Source organism: Acanthochromis polyacanthus, chromosome 1 (genome assembly GCF_021347895.1).
Source record: "Acanthochromis polyacanthus isolate Apoly-LR-REF ecotype Palm Island chromosome 1, KAUST_Apoly_ChrSc, whole genome shotgun sequence".
NCBI lineage: Eukaryota > Metazoa > Chordata > Actinopteri > Pomacentridae > Acanthochromis > Acanthochromis polyacanthus.
In genome coordinates this window covers 67,102,644-67,127,229 of record NC_067113.1, presented here as the reverse complement: position 1 = coordinate 67,127,229, position 24,586 = coordinate 67,102,644, and the positions used below count along the sequence as shown (strand labels likewise).

Here is a 24,586-nt window from a genome sequence, read left to right as displayed (position 1 = left end):
TGCAGTATGTCCAGAAACTCTTGAGCAGTACGGGAGGTGGGGTCATGAAGGTGGAGGTTGAGGTCACCAAGTAGGAGAATGGAGGTTGAGTTGATGTTAAATTGCAGAAGTAGATCTGTAAAATCCTGGAGGAATGAGGGATTGGGTTTGGGAGGGCGATAAAGGACTAAGATGATGAGTGTAGGTGGACCTGGGATTTTCATGGCGATGTATTCAAAGGGGGGGGGTCTGGATGTGCTTTTTGAAGATGAGAGCAATGCCACCCCCCTGTCCTTCCGTACGGGGTTGGTCCAGATACTTATATCCAGATGGGGTGGCTTGGTTGAGGGAGAAGAAATCCGAGGGTCGATGCCAGGTCTCAGTCAGGCCAATGAGGTCCAGTCTATTATCAGTGATGAATTCTGAGAGGAGGAGGCTTTTGTTGTTAAGCGAGCGGGTGTTAAATGAGGCCACTTTGAGAGGGTGGTGTTTGGAAGGTGGTGTAGATACCCGGGGAACGAGGCTGAGGTTGGTGGGGTTACACTTTCTGAGAATGGGAGGACAAGGGGGTCTGTTACAGATGATGGTAGAGATAGGAAAGTTAGTTATAGTTTCATTGGACAGGGAGTGGTGGGTAGCTCTGCAATGAGTGAAGGTGGGGCATAGAACCGAGGTCGGACGGACGGGGGCACTATGGCTGACAGGTGATATGGGGGGGCGTGAAGAAGACCAGGAGGATGTAAACAATAGTCAGCTGGAGGTGTGAACACAGTACTGGAAATGGGATGTGAGGAGAGATTTGCCAGACCTGTTCAGATGGACACCATCACTGTTAAATTACTCAGGTCTTTTCCAGAATATGTTAAAATTGTCAATAAAATGAATGTTGCTGCCACCGCAGAATGATTTAGCCCAGGTGTTTAAACTCAGGAGGCGGCTGAACCGCTCGTCATGGGGAAGGACAGTCGGCAGGGGTCCACTAATAAAAACGGTCGTCCCAGTGTGTTTAACGGCTAACAGAAGGTTTTGAAAGTTCTTTTTGGTCTGCTCCGACTGATGGCGCACTGTGTCATTGAATGATACGGTAGATAGAAGGCGGAAGTGAAGACAGAAGGGACGGGATTTTCTTGGCAATGTCAGACACTGTGGCGCCGGGAAAACAATAAGTTGTGGCATTAAAAAAGCGGATGCCATTGATAATGGAATCTCCAATAATGGCGGTGGTCGGGGGAAACAGCGGAGGGGGAGATGGACGCGACGGTGGGCTGTGAGGGTAAAGAGAGGGGTTTGTAGCTGGAGCTGAGCTGGTGGGAGTGAGGCGGGTCGCTGCGTGTTGTTCCGGTCCGGTTCCAACTTGTGGCGAAGTGTTCGAGGCTAGACACGGCGCTGAGATGGTCTTCAATTCTCGCCGTCCACTGCCAGAGTCGCCGGTAAACCCCAAAGATCGACGACGGCGGACTGCCTCTCTCAGGAGTCTGAGCCGTGGAGGAGGAGCGGTGGAGGCCAGCCGGTGGTCTTGCTCATCAGAGAGTCTCCGGGCTCCGCGAAGCTGCCGCGGCTGCGGGATGGACCCATCGCCGCACGGCCGCCCCTGGGGGCTGCCACACGCCGGCGGGGGAGATGTCTTCGCATCCGCATCCAGTGATGACCAGGAGATGGAAGAGGAGGCCGCCCCATCAACAGTCAGCGTCGGGGTCAGGATATCCGTTGCTTCGGTGTCGATGGGGATCTTGTCTGGGCTAGCAGCCAGATGTTCGGTGGGCTGCTGCAGGGCCTCGAAGCGGTTGGAGAGAGCGATGCGGACCGGGGTGGCATGGCGGCCGAGGTTTTTCACCCTGCCCTGCATCACAACCTCAGACCAGGATGGATCGGTGTGTAGTGTGGAGCAGAACGCAGGGCGAGAGCTGGCCGGGTCCCAAAGTAGCGTCTCTTGGAAGGAGCTGATCTGCCGGCTCTGATTGGAGGCAGCGTCCATAAAGGAGGTAAGTAGTGAAGATTTGGCTTTGAGTTCGGCGGATAAATTACGGATGTCTTCCTTGAGGCGAGCTATTGTTTTATAAGCCTGGGCGAGTTCTGAGCCTTCTTTGGTTCTTGCTGCGGAGATAGGTGTAGCGACAGGTGTAGCAGCCGCAGCCATCTCTATATGCTGTCCCCACACCATTCATTCATGAACAGTGCTTAAATTTGAGCAGTCCTGGGTTTGAAGAACCTCTATGTCTAGCTGAATGCCTTAGTCACATGTCTAGCCCATGCTATAATTTTATTTTCTAAAATGTGCAGTTGTAATCATTGAAGCTACATCACTAACAAGACTACAATTCCCCCATTTTAACTTGACCTCCATAAACAATATGAATGCTTCTTTCTGACAGAATGGGACACGTACTGTTTACATGGGAAGCGTCACACAAATGTAAGGTCATGATAAACATGATCAACATGACAGGACAAATCCCCACCACCACCACCACCAATCCTCGAGACGTCCAAACGTAACTCAATCATAAGTAGGAGCAGAAATATGGTGAGTTTGTGGAGATGTTGCAATGTGGTGTCCCACAATACCTGTCAACTGGTCAGGCACTTGTGCTAGAACTGTGCTTATGCAACCCATCCATCCATCCATCCTCTATACACCGCTTTATCCTCACTAGGGTCGCAGGGGGTGCTGCAGCCTATCCAGCTGACTCAGGCAAAGGCAGGGGACACCCTGGACAGGTCGCCAGTCTGTCAGTCGCATATACAGACAAACAATCACACTCACATTCACACCTACGGGCAATTTAGAGTAATCAAATAACCTCAGCATATTTTTGGACTGTGGGAGGAAGCCGGAGTACCCAGAGAAAACCCACACATGCACAGGGAGAACATGCAAACTCCATGCAGAAAGATTCCTGGCCCAGGCCGGGATTTGAACCGGGGATCTTCTTGCTGCAAGGCGAAAGTGCTAACCACTACTCCATGCAACCTTTTCTGCAAATCCCATATGAGCAGGTAAGTCACCCAAAAGAAACTCTCAAGGCATCGCTGGTCCCTAACTAATGATGACAGTGATGCCATTGGCCAGACAGTTTGCCCAGCCAAAATCTGGATCGATGGAATGGTGGTTTGTGAGGTGTGCTACATGAGTATAAACTCAGAGACCAGATTGCAATGAGGTTCACCTCTATCATCTGTTCCTGGTGTTCCATCAATATAAATCTGAATGACTGCAGTCTGCGCGAATGGGCACAATTTATTACTGGACCGTGGACCAGTAAACAGTAATTTTTTACTGGACCGAAACAGTTTTTACTGGACCAAATATTTTATGCACAAATGTACCAAAAGTTGATGTATAATTTAATTTTAATAATTGTTATACAAATTTCTACTTTATTAATTATGTTTGCAGGTGTGTATGAAACCATGAGCGAAGAGAAATTACCATTTTTATATAGAATAAACCATACAAAATTAACTATTGGATAAAGAAAAGCACTCATTTGAGATCAAAACATAAATCATGTACTCAACCATGCTAGAAGTACTATAAATCACAGAGCAATGTGGCTGGGTCAAGCAGAGCGACCTTGTAGAAGCGAAATGAGGTGTGGTTTATTTATTTTCTGTTTATATCATGCCTTTTTATCGCGTGATATCGCTGTTCACACGAGAGCCTCTCTGAGGAGCAGCCCTCCCCATCCGGACGGCGCTTGCTGCGCAGCAAGACAGTGGCTCTTCGTTCCGTTGCGCGGCGCGGCGCGATCGCATTATGTGGAATTTCGTGGTTACAGGAAAAAAATTACACCGGACATGAGACCAGTAATGTAGTAAGTTTTACCGGACTTTTGGTACACAAATCGGATTTGACCGACGGATGGTCCGACGTAATTGTCGCACACTGGACTGATAAATCATTTTGATTAGCTTTCTTTATTACATCCAGCTATATTTAACAATTTAATCTATGCAGCCCTCTCTTAAATCTAGATTGAGACTGCAGTGAACACTCATATGACACAACAAATCTGAGCGGGACTTGACTTCCTGATGGCCTGATGGTTGTGCGATTTCCGGCCGACCCAGATCAAAGATAACAAAGGTGAGAGAATCGTTGCGATATCTTTGGTCTTGGCTTTAAATTGGTGTCCTATGTTGAACCGTGAGACAGTTCAAGGACGGCCATTGTCATAGTGACCAAAGACAAGCTGCCATAAAATTCTGACAGTGTCAGAAATTTGAGGTGATCATCTCACAGTGTGACTGCTGCTGCAACCTACATCAACCAACTAACCAATAGAAATGCAGGATGAAATGACGTACTGATCAGCATGACACTGGCGCTAAATCCAAATAGATGATTTGCAGTGACAATGACAAAAAATATCAAAACAAGTATGTGGGATTCAAACTAAAAAGACAGCCTAGCAGAGTTGTGGCAGCAGAAGCCTTTTTGAGGCTGGAGGTCTTATCTTCCAGGTCGTAATACAACCGGGCCAAAACGGACGAAGCATGGAAGGATATAGCGGTGGAATTGAAGCTCCCAGGTTAGTAACCTAACGTTAGCGACTAGCAAAAACACACATAAACACCACTGTGAATAGTGGCCACGGCACTTAGTTTACACACGTGGACAAAATTGTTGGTACCCCTCAGTTAAAGAAGGAAAAACCCACAATTCTCACTGAAATCACTTGAAACTCACAAAAGTAACAATAAATAAAAATTTATTGAAAATTAAATAATCAAAAACAGCCATTACTTTTGAATTGTTGATTAACATAATTATTAAAAAAAACAAACTAATGAAACAGGCCTGGACAAAAATGATGGTACCTCTATAAAAGATTGAAAACTATTTGACCAGAGTGACATGATTAACTCAGGTGTGTCATTTAATTGACATCACAGGTGTTTCCAAACTCATAATCAGTCAGTCTGCCTATTTAAAGGGAGACAAGTAGTCACCCTGCTGTTTGGTGAAAAGGTGTGTACCACACTGAACATGGACAACAGAAAGCGAAGGAGAGAATTGTCCCAGGACATCCGAAAAAAAATTATAGACAAACATCTTAAAGGTAAAGGCTATAAGACCATCTCTAAACAGCTTGAAGTTCCTGTGACAACAGTGGCTCATATTATTCAGAAGTTCAAGACCCACGGGACAGTAGCCAACCTCCCTGGACGTGGGCGCAAGAGGAAAATTGATGACAAATTGAAGAGACGGATCGTTGGAATTGTATCCAAAGAGCCCAGAGCAACCTCCAAAGAAATTAAAGGTGAACTCCAAGGCCAAGGTACATCAGTGTCAGATCGCACCATTTGTCGTTGTTTGAGCCAAAGTGGACTTCATGGGAGACGACCAAGGAGGACACCACTGCTGAAAAAAACTCATAAAAAAGCGAGACTGGAATTTGCAAAAATGCATGTTGACAAGCCACAAAGCTTCTGGGAGAATGTCCTTTGGACAGATGAGACCAAACTGGAGCTTTTTGGTAAGGCACATCAACTCTATGTTCATAGACTCAAAAACCAAGCATACGAAGAAAAGAACACTGTCCCTGCGGTGAAACATGGAGGAGGCTCAGTAATGTTTTGGGGCTGCTTTGCTGCATCTGGCACAGGGTGTCTTGAAAGTGTGCAAGGTACGATGAAATCTGAAGACTATCAAGGCATTCTGGAGAGAAATGTGCTGCCTAGTGTCAGAAAGCTTGGTCTCAGTCGCAGGTCATGGGTCTTCCAACAGGACAACGATCCAAAACACACAGCCAAAAACACCCAAGAATGGCTGAGAGAAAAGCGTTGGACTATTCTAAAGTGGCCTTCTATGAGCCCAGATCTGAATCCCATTGAACATATGTGGAAGGAGCTGAAACATGCCATTTGGAGAAGACACCCATCAAACCTGAGACAACTGGAGCTGTTTGCTCATGAGGAGTGGGCCAAAATACCTGTTGACAGCTGCAGAACGCTCATTGACAAATACAGAAATCGTTTAATTGCAGTGATTGCCTCAAAAGGTTGTGCAACAAAATATTAAGTTATGGGTACCATCATTTTTGTCCAGCCCTATTTCATTAGTTTGTTTTTTTAAATAATTATGTTAATCAACAATTCAAAAGTGATGGCTGATTTTGATTATTTAATTTTCAATAAATTTTTATTTATTGTTACTTTTGTGAGTTTCAAGTGATTTCAGTGAGAATTGTGGGTTTTTCCTTCTTTAACTGAGGGGTACCAACAATTTTGTCCACGTGTGTATGTTATTAAATCAATAAAAATTAAATCATGTTTGACTAGTTTCCAGTGGCGGCTGGTGAATTTTTCTCTTGGGGAGGCGCACTTAATTTACCAAACCAAATAGCAGAGTTGGCAACACCAGAATACAAGAATTGATGTAAATTATGTTCACAGCCATTTGATGTGCTATTACTATGCACCACTACGAGGGTACACCTGAGCACTACTGCTGAGTCAAACAGACAATTAATTGCACGTAAATGTTTCCAGCTAGTGAATTTGAATTGATCTCCCCAGTGTTTGATATGATTTGCTCCAGATAAGGTGTAATTGGTACACACAAACCCTTAAAATCTCCTTTTCTATAATTAAATGAAGAATGTATAAATATGTAAATCTATTTTTTACTTCAAAAGTAAAAAAAAAGAAACAATTCATTTTTCCAGCTTCAAAGAGTGCCAAGTACTTCTTCTGTCCAGCAAAATCTTTGGAACAACATATTTATATTTACATACTCAAATAAACAAAAACAAATCCATACCTGTGAAACCAACAAACATTGGACATTTTGTTAAAAACAAAAACCTAACTATAAGGCTAAAAGCAGACAGTGCTTCTGTGAGCTAACTTTTACATTAACAACCTTACATGACAATGAGAAAACAGCAAATCTGCATATTTAAGATCAAAGCAATAAAAATTTGTCACTTTGTCTGAAAAAAAAATACTGAAACATTAGGCATTATACTATGTATAACTGTGCATGTGACAAATAAAACCTATCTTATCTTATCTTAGGCTTTGAGCCCAAAGTGCTTCTGTCAACTAACATTAAATATTTACAATGAAAATAAAGAAAAACAGTAATTCCTCAGATTTCAGAACATATGAAAATCAACAGGCTTTCAGTCTAAAGTGCCACTTGTGTCAACTAACATTTCTATTTACATTATTAAAAAAGTAAATCCTCACATTTTAGAGATTAAAGCCAGCACCTCTACATCTTTGTTATTTTTTGTATGTAAGTTTTGCTCTTCTGTCTTTGAGACATGCAAATTTCTCAATGACTCTGTGGTTAAAATCTGGGGTCTCCCTGACAACTTTCTTTTCCATAGAGAGCATGGCCAGTGCATTAAGACGATCCTGCGACATCATGTTCCTGAGGAAGGTCTTGATTCTTTTTAGTGTTGAGAAGCACCTCTCAGATTCAGCTGTTGTCATTGGAGTCGTGATGAGGATCTTCAGGAGAGACACACAGGAGAGACACAGTCTCTGAGAAGGTGTCCTGGGGCCTGTTTCATGAAGCAGGTTCACTGAAAACTCTGAGTTTCTTAACCCTGAAATGAGGGAAACAGAGTTTTCCGTTTCACGAAGTGAGGTAACTTAACCCTGAGACAGAGGGGTAACTCTAGCCTGTTTCACAAAGAGGGGTAACTTAAACTCTCGGTCAGTTACCGCAGTAACAGACTCTATGAGTTGAACCTGGTCGGCAGCAGGTTTATCTGAGAAAACCTCGAGTTTCTCTCCGTCTCCGCCCTCTTTCAGCCACACACGCTGTTTCATTTCCTCATTCATTCAGTCAGTAAGCGAGCAAGTTTTGGCGTAGAACAGCTTTTATTAACGATCCAGTGGATAAAGGAGCAGCATTACTGCACAGATAATTAAATATTTGTCGGTAGATTGTTATCAGACCGAGCATAAATGTTCTCGCATTTCCGGACAGTTATCGGTTTGAGCGGTACCGTTTCGTAATCGTTTCAAGTCCATAATCTACATAAACAACCTAATCCGTCCTTACATTTACATTACCAGCCGTAGTCATGCTCTCACATCCAGCAGATATTGTGTGTTGCGCTGCGGTTCTTTGCAAATGGAAGTTTTTATATAATGTCGGAGATGCAGAGCACTACAGTAAGACAACTGTATGCAGGACAGTCAGAAAAGTTTTCCTGGCCCTGAAACGGCTTTAACTCATCATTGTGGACACAAACCTGTCACAGCATCAAGGGGGATTCCACAGGATTGCAGGTGAATGATGTAGAGATCTGTTAAATTCATTTTAAATCATATTCTGTTAATGACATTGTGCTGCAGCCTCAGACTGAGATTAGTCATTGAATTTCTTTTAGGATTTCCCACTGTGATTAGCTGCATAGATGCACACACATCCCCATCACAGCTCCATCACATCATGAACAGGAAGTCCATTCACAGCATAAATGTGCAGGTAGGCTACAGGTAGACTGACTACTGTTTCTAAATGTTAAAGACTGCATCATAGTTCAACATCTGTCATTCTCTGCACTGTCCAGATCATATGTGATGCTGCATACATCATTTCTAATGTGGAGGCCACGTGACCTGGGTCTGTTCATGACTCCAGGATTTATGGAGAGTCTAACCTGAGCAACAGACTGCAGCGTGGTCAGCAGCCTAAAGATTTTCACAATAGAATTCTCTTGTCGCCCTCCTTTAATATACTCTAATGTATCCACTATACATTACAGGAGAGTTTGATGGCCTTCTGCTGGGTGACAGGAGTTACCATGCCAACCCAGGCTGATGACCTCATACCCTGACCCTGAACCAGGCCCCCAGCAGAACTTCAACCGGACTCACTGCAGGACCAGAGCCCGGGTGGAGATGACCATAGGCCTGCTGAAAGCCCGTTTCCAGAGCCTACATCTCCTCAGGGTGACCCCTGAGAGGGCCTGTGATATTACTGTGGCATGTGTTGTTCTTCATAATATTACCACTATTAGAGGAGAGCAACACCCTGCCCTACAAACTGAAGACCCAGATGATGAGCCCATCCACCTGCAGCTATCCAGGACAGCAGAGCAGTCAGAGACACCGTATGCAATAATCACTTTAGAGTTTAAGTCTCCATCATCACCACCACAGCAAATAAAGACATGATGCACATTTCATTTGGTCTTCTTTATTTCCTACAAATAAAATATAGTTCATTTCATGTTCCAATAGTTAACATAATTCACCTGTGACCATCACCACCTCTAACTTGTGCTCCAGTATTTCAATTTCCAGATCTGCCTTCCTAATCTGTTTTTTGGATTTTTCTCAGCAAATGCAGTTTGTAAATCTGTTTTACTGATAACTGGGAATACATAGAGGACATTAAATTATACAGTTGCACATGAATTCCACAGAATGAAGCTCTGGTGTTTCCTGAACATCCATCTCACTGCAGTGGAAGTAGAGGAACCATCCTGCTGCTGTCCAGCCATGCTCTGTTAAAAAAAGATGAGAATGTGCAACACTTCAGTGTAGGCTAAATGTCACACTCTATATTCCACCCAAAATCTGAATGGGAAGAGAACTATCAGTGACATACCTCTGTATAAAACTTAAACTACCATTTGGATAAATCTTTGGAGTATTGCCTACTTACAGTTACAAGGTCTTTTGTGGTGTGAAGGGGCCAAAAGACAAAAAAAGACACAAAAGAGAACTAAATAATCATATATATATATATATATATAATAATCAAATATATATATATATATATGTATGCATCCATGACCTTTTATACCACCGTTTTACAGACATCTGCTTTCTTTCTGTTGGCTGAGCAGAAGTCTATGTTAGTTTAAATAGGTTCAATTACTGAACAGAACATGATATGGATGCAGACATTTAGGCTATGTGTGAATAAAACAACTGCACAGTCAAACAGCCACTTAATATTTAGGCTACTTTACAATGTAAAACATGATCAACATGAAGTACCTCCATGAGATAATGCCGAGGTCTGACCTGTTTGAACAATGTTTTTATATTTCATCTTAAGCTGCTGCCCCGTGCGCTTCTCCCCCGCGACATTTCACCTAAATGAAATAACTTACTAGGCTACCATTCAGACAGTTATTCCCTGTAATATTATTACGATTACAAAGGACTACATTTAAACTGACGCACTGATCCGGGCAGCAGTGTTCTCCACGCCGTCTCCCTCTCTTTTGCAGCTGCAGCGGTGTTGCAGTTCTTTCTAAAAACGTCTTCAAACTCGCCATATGAGCGCGTTAAAAACTTCCAGTTCAAAAACACAGCCTTTCGCTTCCCCGTTTCCATGGTGACTCGTCGAATCGGGGTTCTATTGATGCTGTCTTTTCAGAGTTGCGGTGCATGCGCTTAACTCTGGGTCAAACTACTCCGAGTTAATTAACCCAACTCAAATCAGCCGTTGTGAAACCGAAAACTCAGAGTTTCTATCTCAGAGTAGATCAACTCAGAGTTGCGGAAGAAACTCAGAGTTTCTTGAACCTGCTTCGTGAAACAGGCCCCTGAAGATTGTTGCTCATGAAGAGCTGGTACAGAGCCACAGCACCATTGCAACTCCTGAACTCTGTGTTGCTGAAGATGAGCGCGGTCAGCCTGCACCCCACTGTCTCCTGTCTCTTATATTAAAGAGGAACGAACTGCGCATGTCAAAGTTATAACGAGAGTCAATGGGGAAAGATGAGTGCACCCCAGACGGATTAATCTCCACTACTAGTAATTGTAGACAACCTCGGACGTTTCTAATCTGACTTTTTATTACAAATTATACATTTTAGTAACTCTCTACAGGCTCTATTATCCATTTTGCTTGTTAAAAACGTAGGATATATATGTAAATGTAATTTTAAAAATGTTTTATTAAAGGAAGGGCTGTGACTCTACATGATGTGAGACACTGGGGGGGCGGCACCCTAGCGCCCTCTATTGACCAGCCGCCCCTGCTAGTTTCCCTGTGATTGTAGGTACTCCATTTATGCTTTGGTTCTTTGTTTTTCATAGATGGACAGCGCATGTTTATTGCGCATTCACGTTGACTCACGTGCATCGTGGCTGAGATTCAGCTGCGTTTTCATTGTTAATCTGCACACAGCAAACTTCATGTTGTGGCTAAAGATCATTAGATTCATGCCATATGGTGTAGTAAGCTGTGAACTTATAAAATTGTTAAAATCGCACTTTGTAGCAGCCTATCAGTAAAAAATTTGGACACTAAAGCCTCAGTTAAAATTCAAGAATTTCATTTATTTAGATAGCAAAACATCAAAGCACATTACATTTGTTTAAAGAAAGGCGGTTGAAATACACTTATCAAATAAAATATTCCACAATCGTAAAAAAAAAAGAAAAAAAGAAAGAAATGAAAAGTCTGAGCTCACTTGATTTCTCTCTGTCATTTTTGCTGTGGATTTTAACTAAACAGTTCCAGATCTGCACAGATATTCTTAACAAAGCAACCACAGGTGCAGTTCATGACATTAATAATAAACTTGTTCCCAAGAGAGAATAACCAAAGCTTGTTGTTAATGTGAAAGTGCATTAACCTTGCCTTTTTGCTATGACCAGCAAGGCCACCAGGGGGTGACACCTCTGGTTACAAAAAGTGGGACTGTACAGAAGTCTCAGACAATTAACCTATTTTTTATTACCTCCGCCAAGGAGGTTATGTGACACCAGGCGTTTGTGTGTCTGTCTGTCTGTCTGTTAGCAAGATAACTCAAAAACGCCTGGGCAGATTAAGATGAAATTTTGAGGGGATGTAGACTATGGTAAGAGGAAGAGCTGATTTAATTTTGGTGGCAATCCGGAAAGGATCCTGGATTCTGGATCACTTTGAATTTTTTAGTATGTTTTAGAATGTGGTCCAAAATATGACAAAAAAACATCATACGTTACCACCAAATTGGAGCAAGGTGTCCAGATAGCTCAACTGGTTAAGACGGTGATTTGTAAACAGAACTGTGTCAGAGACGCAGGTTTGATTCCAGCTCATGATCCTTTGCTGCATGAGTTTCCTGTTTTCCTCTCTATCCTTGGCGGAGGTCTGCACTCTGAGTGCTTTTCTAGTTATTTATTTATTTTACATCAGTAAACATTTTCTTCAACCGTTTATGATCTCAGTGACTAGTTTCATGTTTTCTTCAATACAGCATTTTGCAGATTTTTTAAATCATGGTCCCATTTACAGTAAAGCAGACAATAAAGCAGGGTGTGGCTACCTCATTGACAATTTGTTAATGAATGTGCATGCATAGTTGCCTAGCCGCGCTAGACCCAGGTCTGAAGACGCAAGGGTCTAGGAACTCTCGACAGGGAGGGAGGCGGGCTAAAAGGTTGTCTTTCAAGTCACTCTGCAGCAATTAGGTAGGTATACAACCAATCAGTGCAACGAATAGGCTGATGTAGTTCCTCGAGCTCCGGAAATCAGAGGATGCAGGAGTTCAGTGAAGCCTTATTTATGCAGTCAATTGGTGAAGCTCAAGTATATTACAGACATGTTAACAGAAAGATTATTCAAATCTTTAAGGGCTGTGGCCAAAGCCGAGTCGAAAGATAACTGTTTATTGTGCGCAGCCATCTTCTTGTCTATCCTTGTTTCTATGGTTGTTTCCGGTTGTTTCTGTCAGAATCGTCGCGCCTCTGTCGTCACTTAGTTACGCCCGCCTTCCGACTCTACACTTCATGGTGATTCGTCGGCCAGTTTTAGGAGCATCCAACCTCGAGGCTTACCGAGGATAACTAGACCGACCCTGGCAGAGAATTAAATTCGTTGCTATGGGTTGTCTGGCGTGGCTAGGCTACATGCATAGTGTTCTTATTCAGATCCTCCTCCTCATCCAGAAATGGTCACTGGACCAAATAAAATGAAAATTTTTTTTTTGAATTTGTTAATGTTTCACATAAAAAAGGAATGATGATTGATCTTGGAGTTAACCTTGTCTATGAATATAAAGAATGTTATAGTGAATAAAGTCATTGTTTTTCAGAAAAAAATGTAAAAGCAGAATTCATGCAAATTAATCTAAGAATTGATTAATGTGTAGTCATGGTCTAGTGTTGTTGTTGTAATGTTCTCTAAGAAAAGAGAGCTGTGCTGAGCACCGTCCAAGCCATTGAGAAGGTCACCAGCACGCCCACCGTAAAACACAGAGCCCTGCTGGGCTGAGGCAGACAGCCAATGTAGGCAATAGTATGGAAGATCCGAGAGCCGACAAAGACGCGGAAGTGAAGCAAAGCAGTTGAAAGGTCAGGTCCAGTTAGAGTGTAGAGCAGGCCAACCAAGACAAAGGGAATAACATTCTCCAGGTCATTTTGGTGACACCTAGAGGACAAAAATCCACAAGGCAGAGCACTTAAGTCATGCTTAGTGTGGCATCAGCTGTATGAATTCACAGCTGTGTAGCTTGTAACATCAGTCATACACAGGGTGTACAACGCAGACACTAAAACCTGTCACTTATTGATACTCTGCTCATTACATTTATGCCATTTTTAGCCACAGCCACCCTAAGCCCTTTCTGTGTGATATTTTTGTTGTTTATGTATATGCGATTTCATTTGTATGTAGATTTAATGTTCATAAAGCTGTCAAAGAGTCCTTAAACTTTATTCTTTGATAGCCCTCTCAAAGATCAGAGCTTAAACATATACTTAGAGTGATTTTTTTTTTAATTGTTTGTCTGTAGTTGTTATTAATTCCTGTTTGATCGTAGACATCAGGTGTTATTTGTACCTGCGGACTCGTTCCACATCAGGATTTGCAACGACAAATTTCTTGTCTTCTGTTGGGACAACCAACTTGGTGTCTTCCAGGTTTGCAAACGCCTAAAGAGACATCAGAGAGTGGGTCAGATTGAAAACTGTCACATAGATATAATCAAGTCCTTCAGTGTAAGATAGCTGTTTAGTGATAAATGTACCTTTCTTGTCATGCGAAAGTAACTGGTCAAAAATGACATGAGCATCATCTTCAAAATGGCAATGATGGCATATGTAGAAAATGCCAAAAGGACTTGGTTGTCCTTCATGCTGCCCAGGGATGACATTCTGACTGTCAGAAATCACTGGAGAAAAACAAGTGTACAAATGTAATGCAGTAAAACTTTTGATAAAAGAACATGGTGATATATTTGTGTTGCATTGTATCTTACAAACTAGCTACAACATACTTATTACAATCAGGAATTTAAAGAAAGATTAACTGCAATCTGCCTACAAACTTTTGATCATTCATATTTAACACCACGCTAAGTGTTTAATATGTCATCACTCCACCACTATTAAATATACAATTTACATATAGTATAAGCTAAAGCATTTCCTCAGTAATTACTGCTGCTACATTAGAGGAGTTGAGCTAAAGTGGAGTCAATGGAGGCCCAACTGAACACCCTCCACATCCATATGTTTATAGGGAACATCTCAACAAAGAAAATAAAACTACAATGAAGAGTAATAACTCCCTTGGCATAGAGCACCCACAATTTCCTTCCACATTATGACTCAGCATAAAGTTAGTCATGTAAACATGCAAAAATGTACCTGAATTGTCATCATAAAATAGACTGATAAAGATAAAGTTAAATGTCTGACAAAATAATATAAAGCGTTCTGCTCAGTTTGTGTAGTGTAGTAATGCATGCAGTAAGTTGCTCTCACCTTCTTTCTGCAAAGTCACCGTGAACAAGAAAAGCCAGTCCAAAGTGCAGTGTTGTCAAAGAGTGATTATGTAATCAGCAGGAGGAGCCCTGGAGGAGGAGCACTGGAGGAGGAGTCCTGGCATCACTGTCACTGTTGCTGCACATTTACTTCCACATTCCAACTATTTTAAAGTAGAAATGGACATAACTCATATGTGAACTAGATTTGAAGCAAAGTTCATGTCTCAATATTATGTGACATGGATTTTAACCTCTTAAGACCTGGCGTCCACTTATGTGGCCTTTTTTTAAGAGTGTATTTCTCATAATAATAATAATAATAATAATCACATATTAGATACTATCTGATTTTTATATTTATTGATTTCTCATTATCCTAAATAATTAGAAGAAATCTGAAATGCAAGCCCAACCAAAGCTCAGGTTTTAGGAGGTTACAGATAATACAAAGACTAAATGTAAAGATATTAGAGTCACTGTGTCTTATCTAAAGGTTCTCTGTTAGAGTTGAATTTGAGAATATATTTATCATAATCAAGCCGTAGGGCATTAACTGATTGTATATAGTGTCTTTATAGAATAATCTTCATTACATACCCACACACACACATCTTGCTCCTCTAGTCAGTATATTTCCACTCTTACAGCTTAGCACACCCCCTTGTGTAACTCGAGCTATTTCTTATCTTATGCTATGTTTTCGTTTCTGCTTTTGTATAAAATAAACTTCGTATGGGAGCAGTCTTTGTAGCTCGCACTAATGTGTCTTGTTACACTGTGCTGTTACCCTTGCAAGTAAAAAGTTACAGTCTCCGTGTCTTTCTGGTTCGGTGAATATCTTCATTTGATATGTGGGAGCTCTCAGCGGAGCTACACTCTGACATATAACTTGGTCCTTCGAGCCGGATCCGAGGATTCCTTCCCGACGTCGAGGAGAGCCGACACCGAAGTCTGTCGACAGCGATCGTCGCCAAGCAGCGAGATCTGAAAATCCTGGGACGTGAATTCGTGGCCAGGTCGGTGAAAGGAAAAGCGGTCCCTCGGCGCTGGGTGTGAATCCAAGGATCCGATCCAGGAAGTGACACCGATCAGAACCACGGGTGAGAAAGAGATTCCGCTAGCATGATAAAATAGAAGATTCCGCCGGCAAGGTGTACACAGGTGTGAGTGTGAAGATTCCGCCGTAAGGCATGATAAAATAGATTCCGCCGACATGACGAAAGAGATTCCGTCGGCAAGGTGTACACGGTGTGAATGTGAAGAGTGATTGAGAACTTCAAGCACATTATAAGGTCTAGAATACCTTGCTGAATTTCTGATTTATTATTTTCCTTGTTGTTGACGACGTACTGGTGACAAGGGGATTAAGGGCGAGCTAGACTCATAAAAACTAACACCGCTGCAGCTTATCTGCAGTAGAAGGATGTGTTAGTGTCCTCCCGTTGTCTCATGCCAGAGAACTCAACAACAAGCAGCTATGGGACAAAAACAAAGCGTATTAGAAGGCGATGAGAAATTTATGGAAGGACATGTGGAAGAATCAGGAAAAATAAGTCAAAAAAGACGGAGAAAGAAACATACTTTCTCAGGCAAATTAGATGAGAGAGACATCTTAGAACTCCATATTAAAATAAAAACTGAAATCCTTCAGATAAAGAGTGAAAAAAAAAGCGCAGAAAGGATGCCAATACACCTGGGAACCTAAGGAGCTGTTCGAGGGAGACCGAAGTCTGTGCACAGCCCCCTGAAACTAGGTTTGGGGACGAAAGCCCTCCGTGGTTGAATTCCACGTCGGCCGGTTAAAACCCTGTCCGGGTTCTGCGGGGTTCCAGGTTGACGGCATCCGAACAAAGCGCTTTAGGAAAGTGAAGTCCTGAGCTAAGAGAAGCCAGAACTTACAAAATGTGTGCATGTGTAAAACTGTGAGTGTGAAAGGACTGGTCAGTGATTGAAGCAGCGGACAGCCTGAAACCTATCGGTGTGAACGTACGGCTGTTGTCAGTTGAAGTAAATCACTGAGTGTGAACAGTCATTAAGATTTAGGAGGACTTTGTGAAAACTCTAAAACGACCTTTAGTCCTGATATTGGACCCCCAGTGGAAAACCGGACTAGCTAATAGAGCTGGCCGAGGAGCTTGTTTTCCAAGGGCTGAATTTTGGCATATGACACATTGTTTTTCACAAATTTTAAATAAAAATAATTTTGAACAAAACAAAACAAAAATGGGAAATAATCAGGAAAAAAAATTCACTATAAGGCGATGCAAAATAAGCAGAACAGAACAGAAGCATCCAGATTCGATACAATTCTTGTCAGATTGGGAAAAGAAATATGAATTTAATAGCAAATTAATAGTAGGAGGCTGCACAGAGCTATTTACAGAATTAACTGCAAAACAACAAACTGATAAAAGAAATCAAAAGGAAACTGAAAAACAGCTTCATTACGCAGAAATATGGCTGGAAGAAGCACAAAGAGGAAAAAAAGAAATACAGCAACAAATAAAAAAACTGAGGCCTGTGCAGCCAGAGCAGAAGGTGATAAGATAGTGTACAAAAACACAAAGACAACAACGATGGCCTGGTGCATCAGAGGCCGAAGGCGCCGCGTCAGCTGAAGCACCAGATAAATGACCTCTTTCTTTATGGTCAGATTTGCTTTGTAACATTGATTATAGACACCTGCGATAGGGTCAGTGAAATAGGAATCTAATTTTCAGTTGTTCATATGTTTCGAGATTTGGGATTTTTCACTAACGAGCTGTTATGAGGTGTGTGAGATAATTGTTCCTGTAAGACCAAGACTGTATTCTTGCTGTTAATTCGTACCACAATGAAAACTCAGTGCTAAAAATGGTTTCTTTTCAGCTGCTTTTGCTTCAAGGTTCTTTTTATCTCTGGAATGCAGCTCAGCCTGATACATTTCAAACACTTCAGTCTGTTTGCAGTATTAAGACCACAGGAACAATTATCACACGGTTCAACAGATCAAGCTAAAATAAAATTTCATGTTGATAAAGCATAGATGTAATAAAGTATAAATGTATTATGGTGCATATATAAAGATATTAATATATAGATGTGGTTGCATATTTCTTAACGGACGGAAAAAGGAAAAAACTCTATCCCATGAGAGTGCAGACCTGAAAACCAGAGTAATAGAGCTGAACACCCAAATTACTACAACTTTTGCGGTTCATGAAACAGCCTCTTGGGTGGTGTGTAAACACCACACCCTCCACACATTTGAATGGAAAAGAAACCTGATCATTAATTTGTTTGTCCATAGAGGATTACCCAGAATTTGAAAAAAAAAAACCTGCCCAGTGATCTCTGGTCCAACAGCCCTACAGATGTAGGACTGATAAAACATTTTCCACCTGTTAAAGTACAAGCAGCCACTCCATGTCGACCACAAATTTCTCAATATCCTCTGAAGCAATCAGCGATAGAAGGTATAGGACCTGTTATTGCAGATATGGAAAAATCAGGAATTATTGTGAATACGGAAAAGTGCGTTTGTAATACACCCATTTTCCCTGTTCAAAAAGCACATACAGGAAAATGGAGGATGGTTCAAGACTTGAGAGCGGTGACTGATGCTGTACAGAAAACTACACCTGATGTTCCAAACCCAAATACATTATCAAATGAAGTAACTTCAGATAAAAAGTGGTTTTCAGTTATAGATTTAAGTAATGCTTTTTTCTCTGTACCACTACATTCAAACTCGCAACACTGGTTCGGGTTTACATTTGAAAGTACACAGTACACCTATACACGATTACCACAAGGTTTTACGGAAAGCCCCCACATATACACTCAGGCTCTCAGGTGCTCCATGTCAACATTTCAAATTCCAGAACACAGCCAAATTCTGTTGTATGTTGATATTCTTGTGGCTGCAGACACGCAGGAACACTGTAAACAGACAACGATGGCAGTGTTACGACACTTACATGAAACAGGTCATAAGGTTTCATTAAACAAACTTCAGTTGTGGGCTCCGCAGGTGGTGTATTTGGGCCATAATCTTTCAAAACATGGGAAGTCTTTCCTCACTGACAGAAAAACTGCAATCCAAAATGCTCCAAAGCCGCGAACAAAACAACAAATGATGTCATTTTTAGGACTTTGTAATTTTTGCAGATCCTGGGTTCCAGATTAGGCAGTGTTATCACAACCACTGCAGGATTTGATATATGGCAAGGAAATGTCGTTAACAGATGAGATTATTTGGACTGTACAGGCTGAGGAAGCTTTTAAAAATCTGAACTTAGCCCTGTAATAATAATAATAATAATAATAATTGTGTAGGTTATGCAATAACACCAGTAACTACGGTCCTAAAAGCAGAACGCCTGCCACACACGTATTCTGCACAGACGGCTGAACTTCTAGCAGTCATTAACGCTTGTAAGATGTTTGAAGGGAAATCACTTAACATTTACACAGACAGTCAATATGTGTATTCTTCTGTCCACCATTTCGCTCGAATTTAGAATAACAGGGGCATGAAAACCTCTGGTGGGAAACCTCTTGCACATGCCTCTCTGTCGGAAAATCTTCTCTTAGCGATTCAGTTTCCTGCTAAATTGGCGCTGTGTAAATGTAAGTCTCACCTAAAGGACGACTCCGCCATAACACGGGGTAATAACCTTGCAGATGTTGCTGCGAAACAAGCTTCATTTGGCACACAATGTTCTGAGAATGACCTTTTCCTCTCAGTAAACCTAAACATCTTGGCGGTCGCACAAAACACTGCTCCCACGGCTGAACAAGCTTCTTGGCTCAGACGTGGAGCTGTTTTGCAAAATGGCCTTTATCATATTCATAATACGCCCGTTCTTCCGCGTTCTCTGTTCCCCACAGCCGCCCTCGTGAGCCATGGTCTCACCCATGTCTCAACAGGAGGGATGGTATGCATGGTACAGAGACAGTTTTTCTCTGTAAACTTTTCTGTCTTTGCCAAGGAATACTGTAGGAATTGTTTAATTTGTTGTACGAACAATCCGCAAGGAAATATGAGACCAAAGAGAGGGCAATTTCCTCCAGCACAACACCCCTTCCACACAATTCATATGGGCTTTATTGAGCTAACAGCATCAAAAGGACTAAAGTATTGTTTAGTGGTTGTAGATGTGTTTTCAAAATGGGTTGAAATATACCCAACCAAAGATAACAGCCATAACTGTAGCAAAAGCTCTCTGCAACCATTACTTTCCAACTTATGGTATTCCCGCCATAATTAGATCAGACAATGGTACACATTTGTAAATGCAATTGTGACACATTGCTCACAGGCATTGGGTTTTTCACTAAAAAATCACTGCGCATATCATCCACAATCCGCCGGCCTTGTAGAACATACGAATCAGACAATAAAGAACAGGCTAGCCAAAACTATGGAAGAAACCAAGAGGCCTTGGCCAGATTGTTTATCCTTGGTTAAATTGTGGATGAGAATTACGCCTACAGGAGACACAACAATAACACCTTTTGAGATAGTGGATGGGAGACCTTTTCTACTTCCACAAAACAATAATCCACTGAATCATAGTGAGAGAGAAGTAACTTTAGCAGATTGGATGAAAAACGAGAGAAGTTCAGAGTTCCAATAATCTGCCAGAGTGTTCTTCTCCTTTGTCTACACAGAAGCTCCAGCCTGGAGACTGGGTCCTGATCAGAGTCCTGAGGAGAAAGAATTGGAAGTCGCCTCGGTGGGAAGGGCCGTATCAAATACTGCTGACGACACCCACGGCAATAAAAATTGCTGAACGGCCTTCGTGGATCCACCAATCGCACTGTAAGCTGATACAACTGGAAGCCGAGCCAGATCAACCGACGGGGTAGCGGTGGAAGTCCGATACAAAGGGGTCAGTAGCACAATAGGGTGCTGACGTCTCAATCCGGTGAAGAACCCAACTAATCCGCGCCCGACTTTAGAATGGCTCTCTGGCGACTTCTGCTAGTCGCAGGGGTGACTTTGTCACTCCTGTGGTTCCTCTTCCTCTCTCTCTCCTCTACAGGAACTCACAGGACTAAAAGGACCCATGAACACTCCATGGCAGCGACTTGGGAACAGAACTTCTGGTATAAAGCTATGAATTTTACAGCACAACAGAATAATGTCACCAATTGCTACGTGTGCTCACAATTACCTCATCATGCTACACATCAGACCATTTTCACTCCTGTAGGACTTAATAAATCAGAAACAATGTGTATATTCGGTGAAAGCACACTCAGAATGCTAAAGCATTTCACTGGTAACATGTCATACTGGTTTCCAAATTGTATTATTCATGAGGAAAAATGGCTGGATCCCAACAATTAGAGAACAGGACATATATACACACACACCGAATCCAAAGCCGTGAAACTAAAGAAGAACAACAACCTGCTTTCAGTAAACCAAAACGTTTTCTTATGTCTTTAGTTCCTTCATATGGTACATCAAGATTATCCGCAAGTGTAAATAAACTTTGGTTTTCTCTCAATAATCTCACTAACGCACTAATCGACATAACTGATCAGCTAGAAAACGATCCTGAACTTAAGGCTATCAAGCAAATGACACTCCAAAACAGAATAGCTTTAGACCTTCTTTTAGCAGCACAAGGAGGAGTTTGTGAAGTTGTTAATGACCATTGTTGTACATACATCCCTGATCACAAAGGCAATTACACTTTAATCAGACAGAAATTGGATGAGATTAAAATAGACATTTAAGAAACCAAGACAAAGGTATTTTTCCAGGCTGGGATTTTACCTCTTGGTTTACATCTGGTGGTATTTTTCAGACTATTAAAAGGTCTGTAATTATAAGTATATGTATTTTGTTACTATTTTGCATTTTTGCTACCTGCATTTTACCATGTTTGAGATCCATAATTTCTAAAATGATAACTACTTCTATTATTGCTTATGCTGCACTTGAAATGGAAGAACCACAATGTGACTCTAATGATGAGAATGATGATGTTGAAGTGTAGTTTAATGACGTGACAGCAGAATATGTTTTTACAAGATGTTGTTAACTGAGCTTTACACTTCTTGATCATGATAAACAGGAGGGAATGTTAGAGTTGAATTTGAGAATATATTTATCATAATCAAGCCGTAGGGCATTAACTGATTGTATATAGTGTCTTTATAGAATAATCTTCATTACATACCCACACACACACATCTTGCTCCTCTAGTCAGTATATTTCCACTCTTACAGCTTAGCACACCCCCTTGTGTAACTCGAGCTATTTCTTATCTTATGCTATGTTTTCGTTTCTGCTTTTGTATAAAATAAACTTCGTATGGGAGCAGTCTTTGTAGCTCGCACTAATGTGTCTTGTTACACTGTGCTGTTACCCTTGCAAGTAAAAAGTTACAGTCTCCGTGTCTTTCTGGTTCGGTGAATATCTTCATTTGATATGTGGGAGCTCTCAGCGGAGCTACACTCTGACATTCTCCAACTAACAGAGAGAAGTAGGCTGTAAATTTGTAACACATCTACATTAATACCACCACACCTCAGCAGCACAAATGAAACTTTGTTAACATCTATAGGCATAATATTTGTAGCTGATATACAGTTGCGACCAATGTTCATTGGAAAAATTAAACCAAAACATCAAGAAACAATTTGGCACAAATCTTTTATTGGTAATCTATAACGGATTATTTGCGTGATAAAAAAAAAGTTCAGAACATCGTGCACAGAAAGCCATTCTTTTAACAGGATAGCAACACAATAAAGCAACAACTAAGCAACAGTAACTTTATTAACCAAAAAAAGAAGATTGAGAATCAAACTTCAAATTGCAGTAGTGGGGTACTTTAGATGCACAGTTTTGTTTAGATTTTGACTTGAGTTTTCGGAGTTGATGCCAAAGGACCAAGATAATGGGTGGAGCTAAGATGGCTTTGATGGCTTATGTCAGTCTAAGGTTGGATTTGATGGCTGATTATTCGAATTAGCTAAATGCAGATGGAAGTCACAGTGAAAAGTGATTAAAAGAACACTGACATTAAAGGGCACTCTGATTTTATCTACCTCAGCCCATTTGATCGTCAACAATGGAGTCTGACTGAGAATGGATCAGGTTGCTGGGACATGATCAAAGTTAAAGATAAGAAAGAATGCTCAAATACTGGGTTTTATTACCTACATCAGAAGATCTCTGAAGAACAAATAAACCGCACAGATGATCTGAAGAGGAGACAGATGTGGAGAGGATGTCAGCTGTAACACTTTTCGACCACTAAAGGAGTGTTGTGGTGAGCTTGGCGCAGCTGTAATGGTTTATTTCTGCCTGAGTAATAAACTGTGCTAAGTGTGTGGGGTGGACTTGAGTCATGAACAGTTTGACAGAAAAGGGGCTTGTGATTACTACTGTCTGCACTACTGCTAAGCTCCCTGAAACTGTATGGGAGTATGTTACAGTGCTCTTCTGTGCCCCTACAGTATTCACACATGCTACACAGTCATCTTCTTTATGGACATTTATCCATTCCACATATATAGTTGCTTGATAGCCAGGTTTGTTTTCATTGCATTCTAAAATTTAAAAACAGCGAATACAGCAAGAAAAGAAACATCTCTATCACAAACTAAAACTGTCCAGGTTTAATACGCTGCTTTGTAATTTTTCTTTCCAAATGCACTACAAATAATGTAAATTTTGCAAGAGTGGATTAAAGGATTCTTTTCTGCTTTTTTTTTCTTGTTAGTTAAGAATATAGGAAGCAAAAATGATTATGTTCACTCTGCTACTGGCAACTTTTAAAGTAGTTTTGTTGCAGTAGATTTTTGCAAGTTACTTAAAGCAAGACTCAACATTGTGAATCAATCACTACATCTGCACAACTTTGACCATTCCATTGCCTTTCATTTATCATTGCATGGCATAGGGCTATGCTTTAATAGTCTCAGCTACCACCCACAAATATCCAATAATTAAATCCTAACTTTTCACACAGCCCAAGCAATTTTAGGCAGAGACTGGTGATGGTTGAAAGGGTTTATTTAAAACAGGAATGAAACTGAAACCAAAAAAACAACAGAAGGTGTCTAGAACAGTCTGGAAGCAGCCTTGAGGCAAATCAATACTAAAGAGTCCAAGAACCAGAAAGCGCAGTCAAAGAGGGGGAACTGATCAAACTAAAGAGTCCAAACACAGGAAAGCACAGTCCGGGAGGGTGGCCCAGAAGCAGGGCAGAAAAACTAAAAGAGTCCAAAAAAACAGGAAGACTGGCCAATGCGACGGAATCTGTTGGGTAGTCGGGCTGTAGGCAGGTGATGGAGGAGGTGAACCCCTCAGGCAATTGGGACAGTGAAGGCAGAGCCCCTCTGAAGCAAGGGAGGCCACTGCAGACCCTCTCGGGAAATAGAATGACGACATCGACCCTCTCAGAGACGTGAACTGGGGAAGCAGCATCAACCCCCTGGGGAACAGCACCAGGTGAGGCGACATCGACCCCCACAGAAGTAGGTGAGTCAGGGCTGTCCCTACAGTAAAACATGGAGGTGGATCAGTGACCATCTGGAGTTGTTTCAGTCTGGGTGGAGCAGGACAAATGAACCAGGTCATGTACAGGGCTACTCTTGAAAACAGTCTTCTTTCATCATCTGGAGAACTCTTTCCTGCCTCCAATGACTGGATTTTCCAACAAGACAATGACCCTTGTCACACAGGAAGGTCAGTTAAAGCCTGGATGGAGAACCAAAACATTAGAACCATGCCTTGGCCTGGTCAATCACTGGATCTAAATCCAATTGAAAACTTGTGGAAAGTCATCAAATGTAAAATGGAGAACCACAAGCTCAAAAACAAAGTAAATTTGTTGGAATTTGTGCAACAGGAATGGGCTGCTGTGACAGCAGAACAATGCCAGAAGGTGGTGGAGAGCATGCCAAGACGCAT

The 24,586-nt window shown here is 41.6% G+C and overlaps 1 protein-coding gene across 1 annotated transcript; it reads right to left on the bottom strand.

Moving 5' to 3' along the window:
• Window positions 1–11,226: 11,226 nt before the first annotated feature.
• mgst1.1 (microsomal glutathione S-transferase 1.1) lies at window positions 11,227–14,753 on the bottom strand. Its single transcript, XM_022219581.2, has 4 exons — window positions 14,662–14,753; window positions 13,923–14,066; window positions 13,736–13,827; window positions 11,227–13,324 (listed from the first exon to the last, which is right to left on the bottom strand). The coding sequence occupies exons 2-4, from the start codon at window positions 14,046–14,048 to the stop codon at window positions 13,078–13,080; spliced, it is 465 nt and encodes a 154-aa protein (XP_022075273.1). The 5' UTR covers window positions 14,049–14,066; window positions 14,662–14,753; the 3' UTR covers window positions 11,227–13,077.
• Between the last annotated feature and the right edge of the window lie 9,833 nt (window positions 14,754–24,586).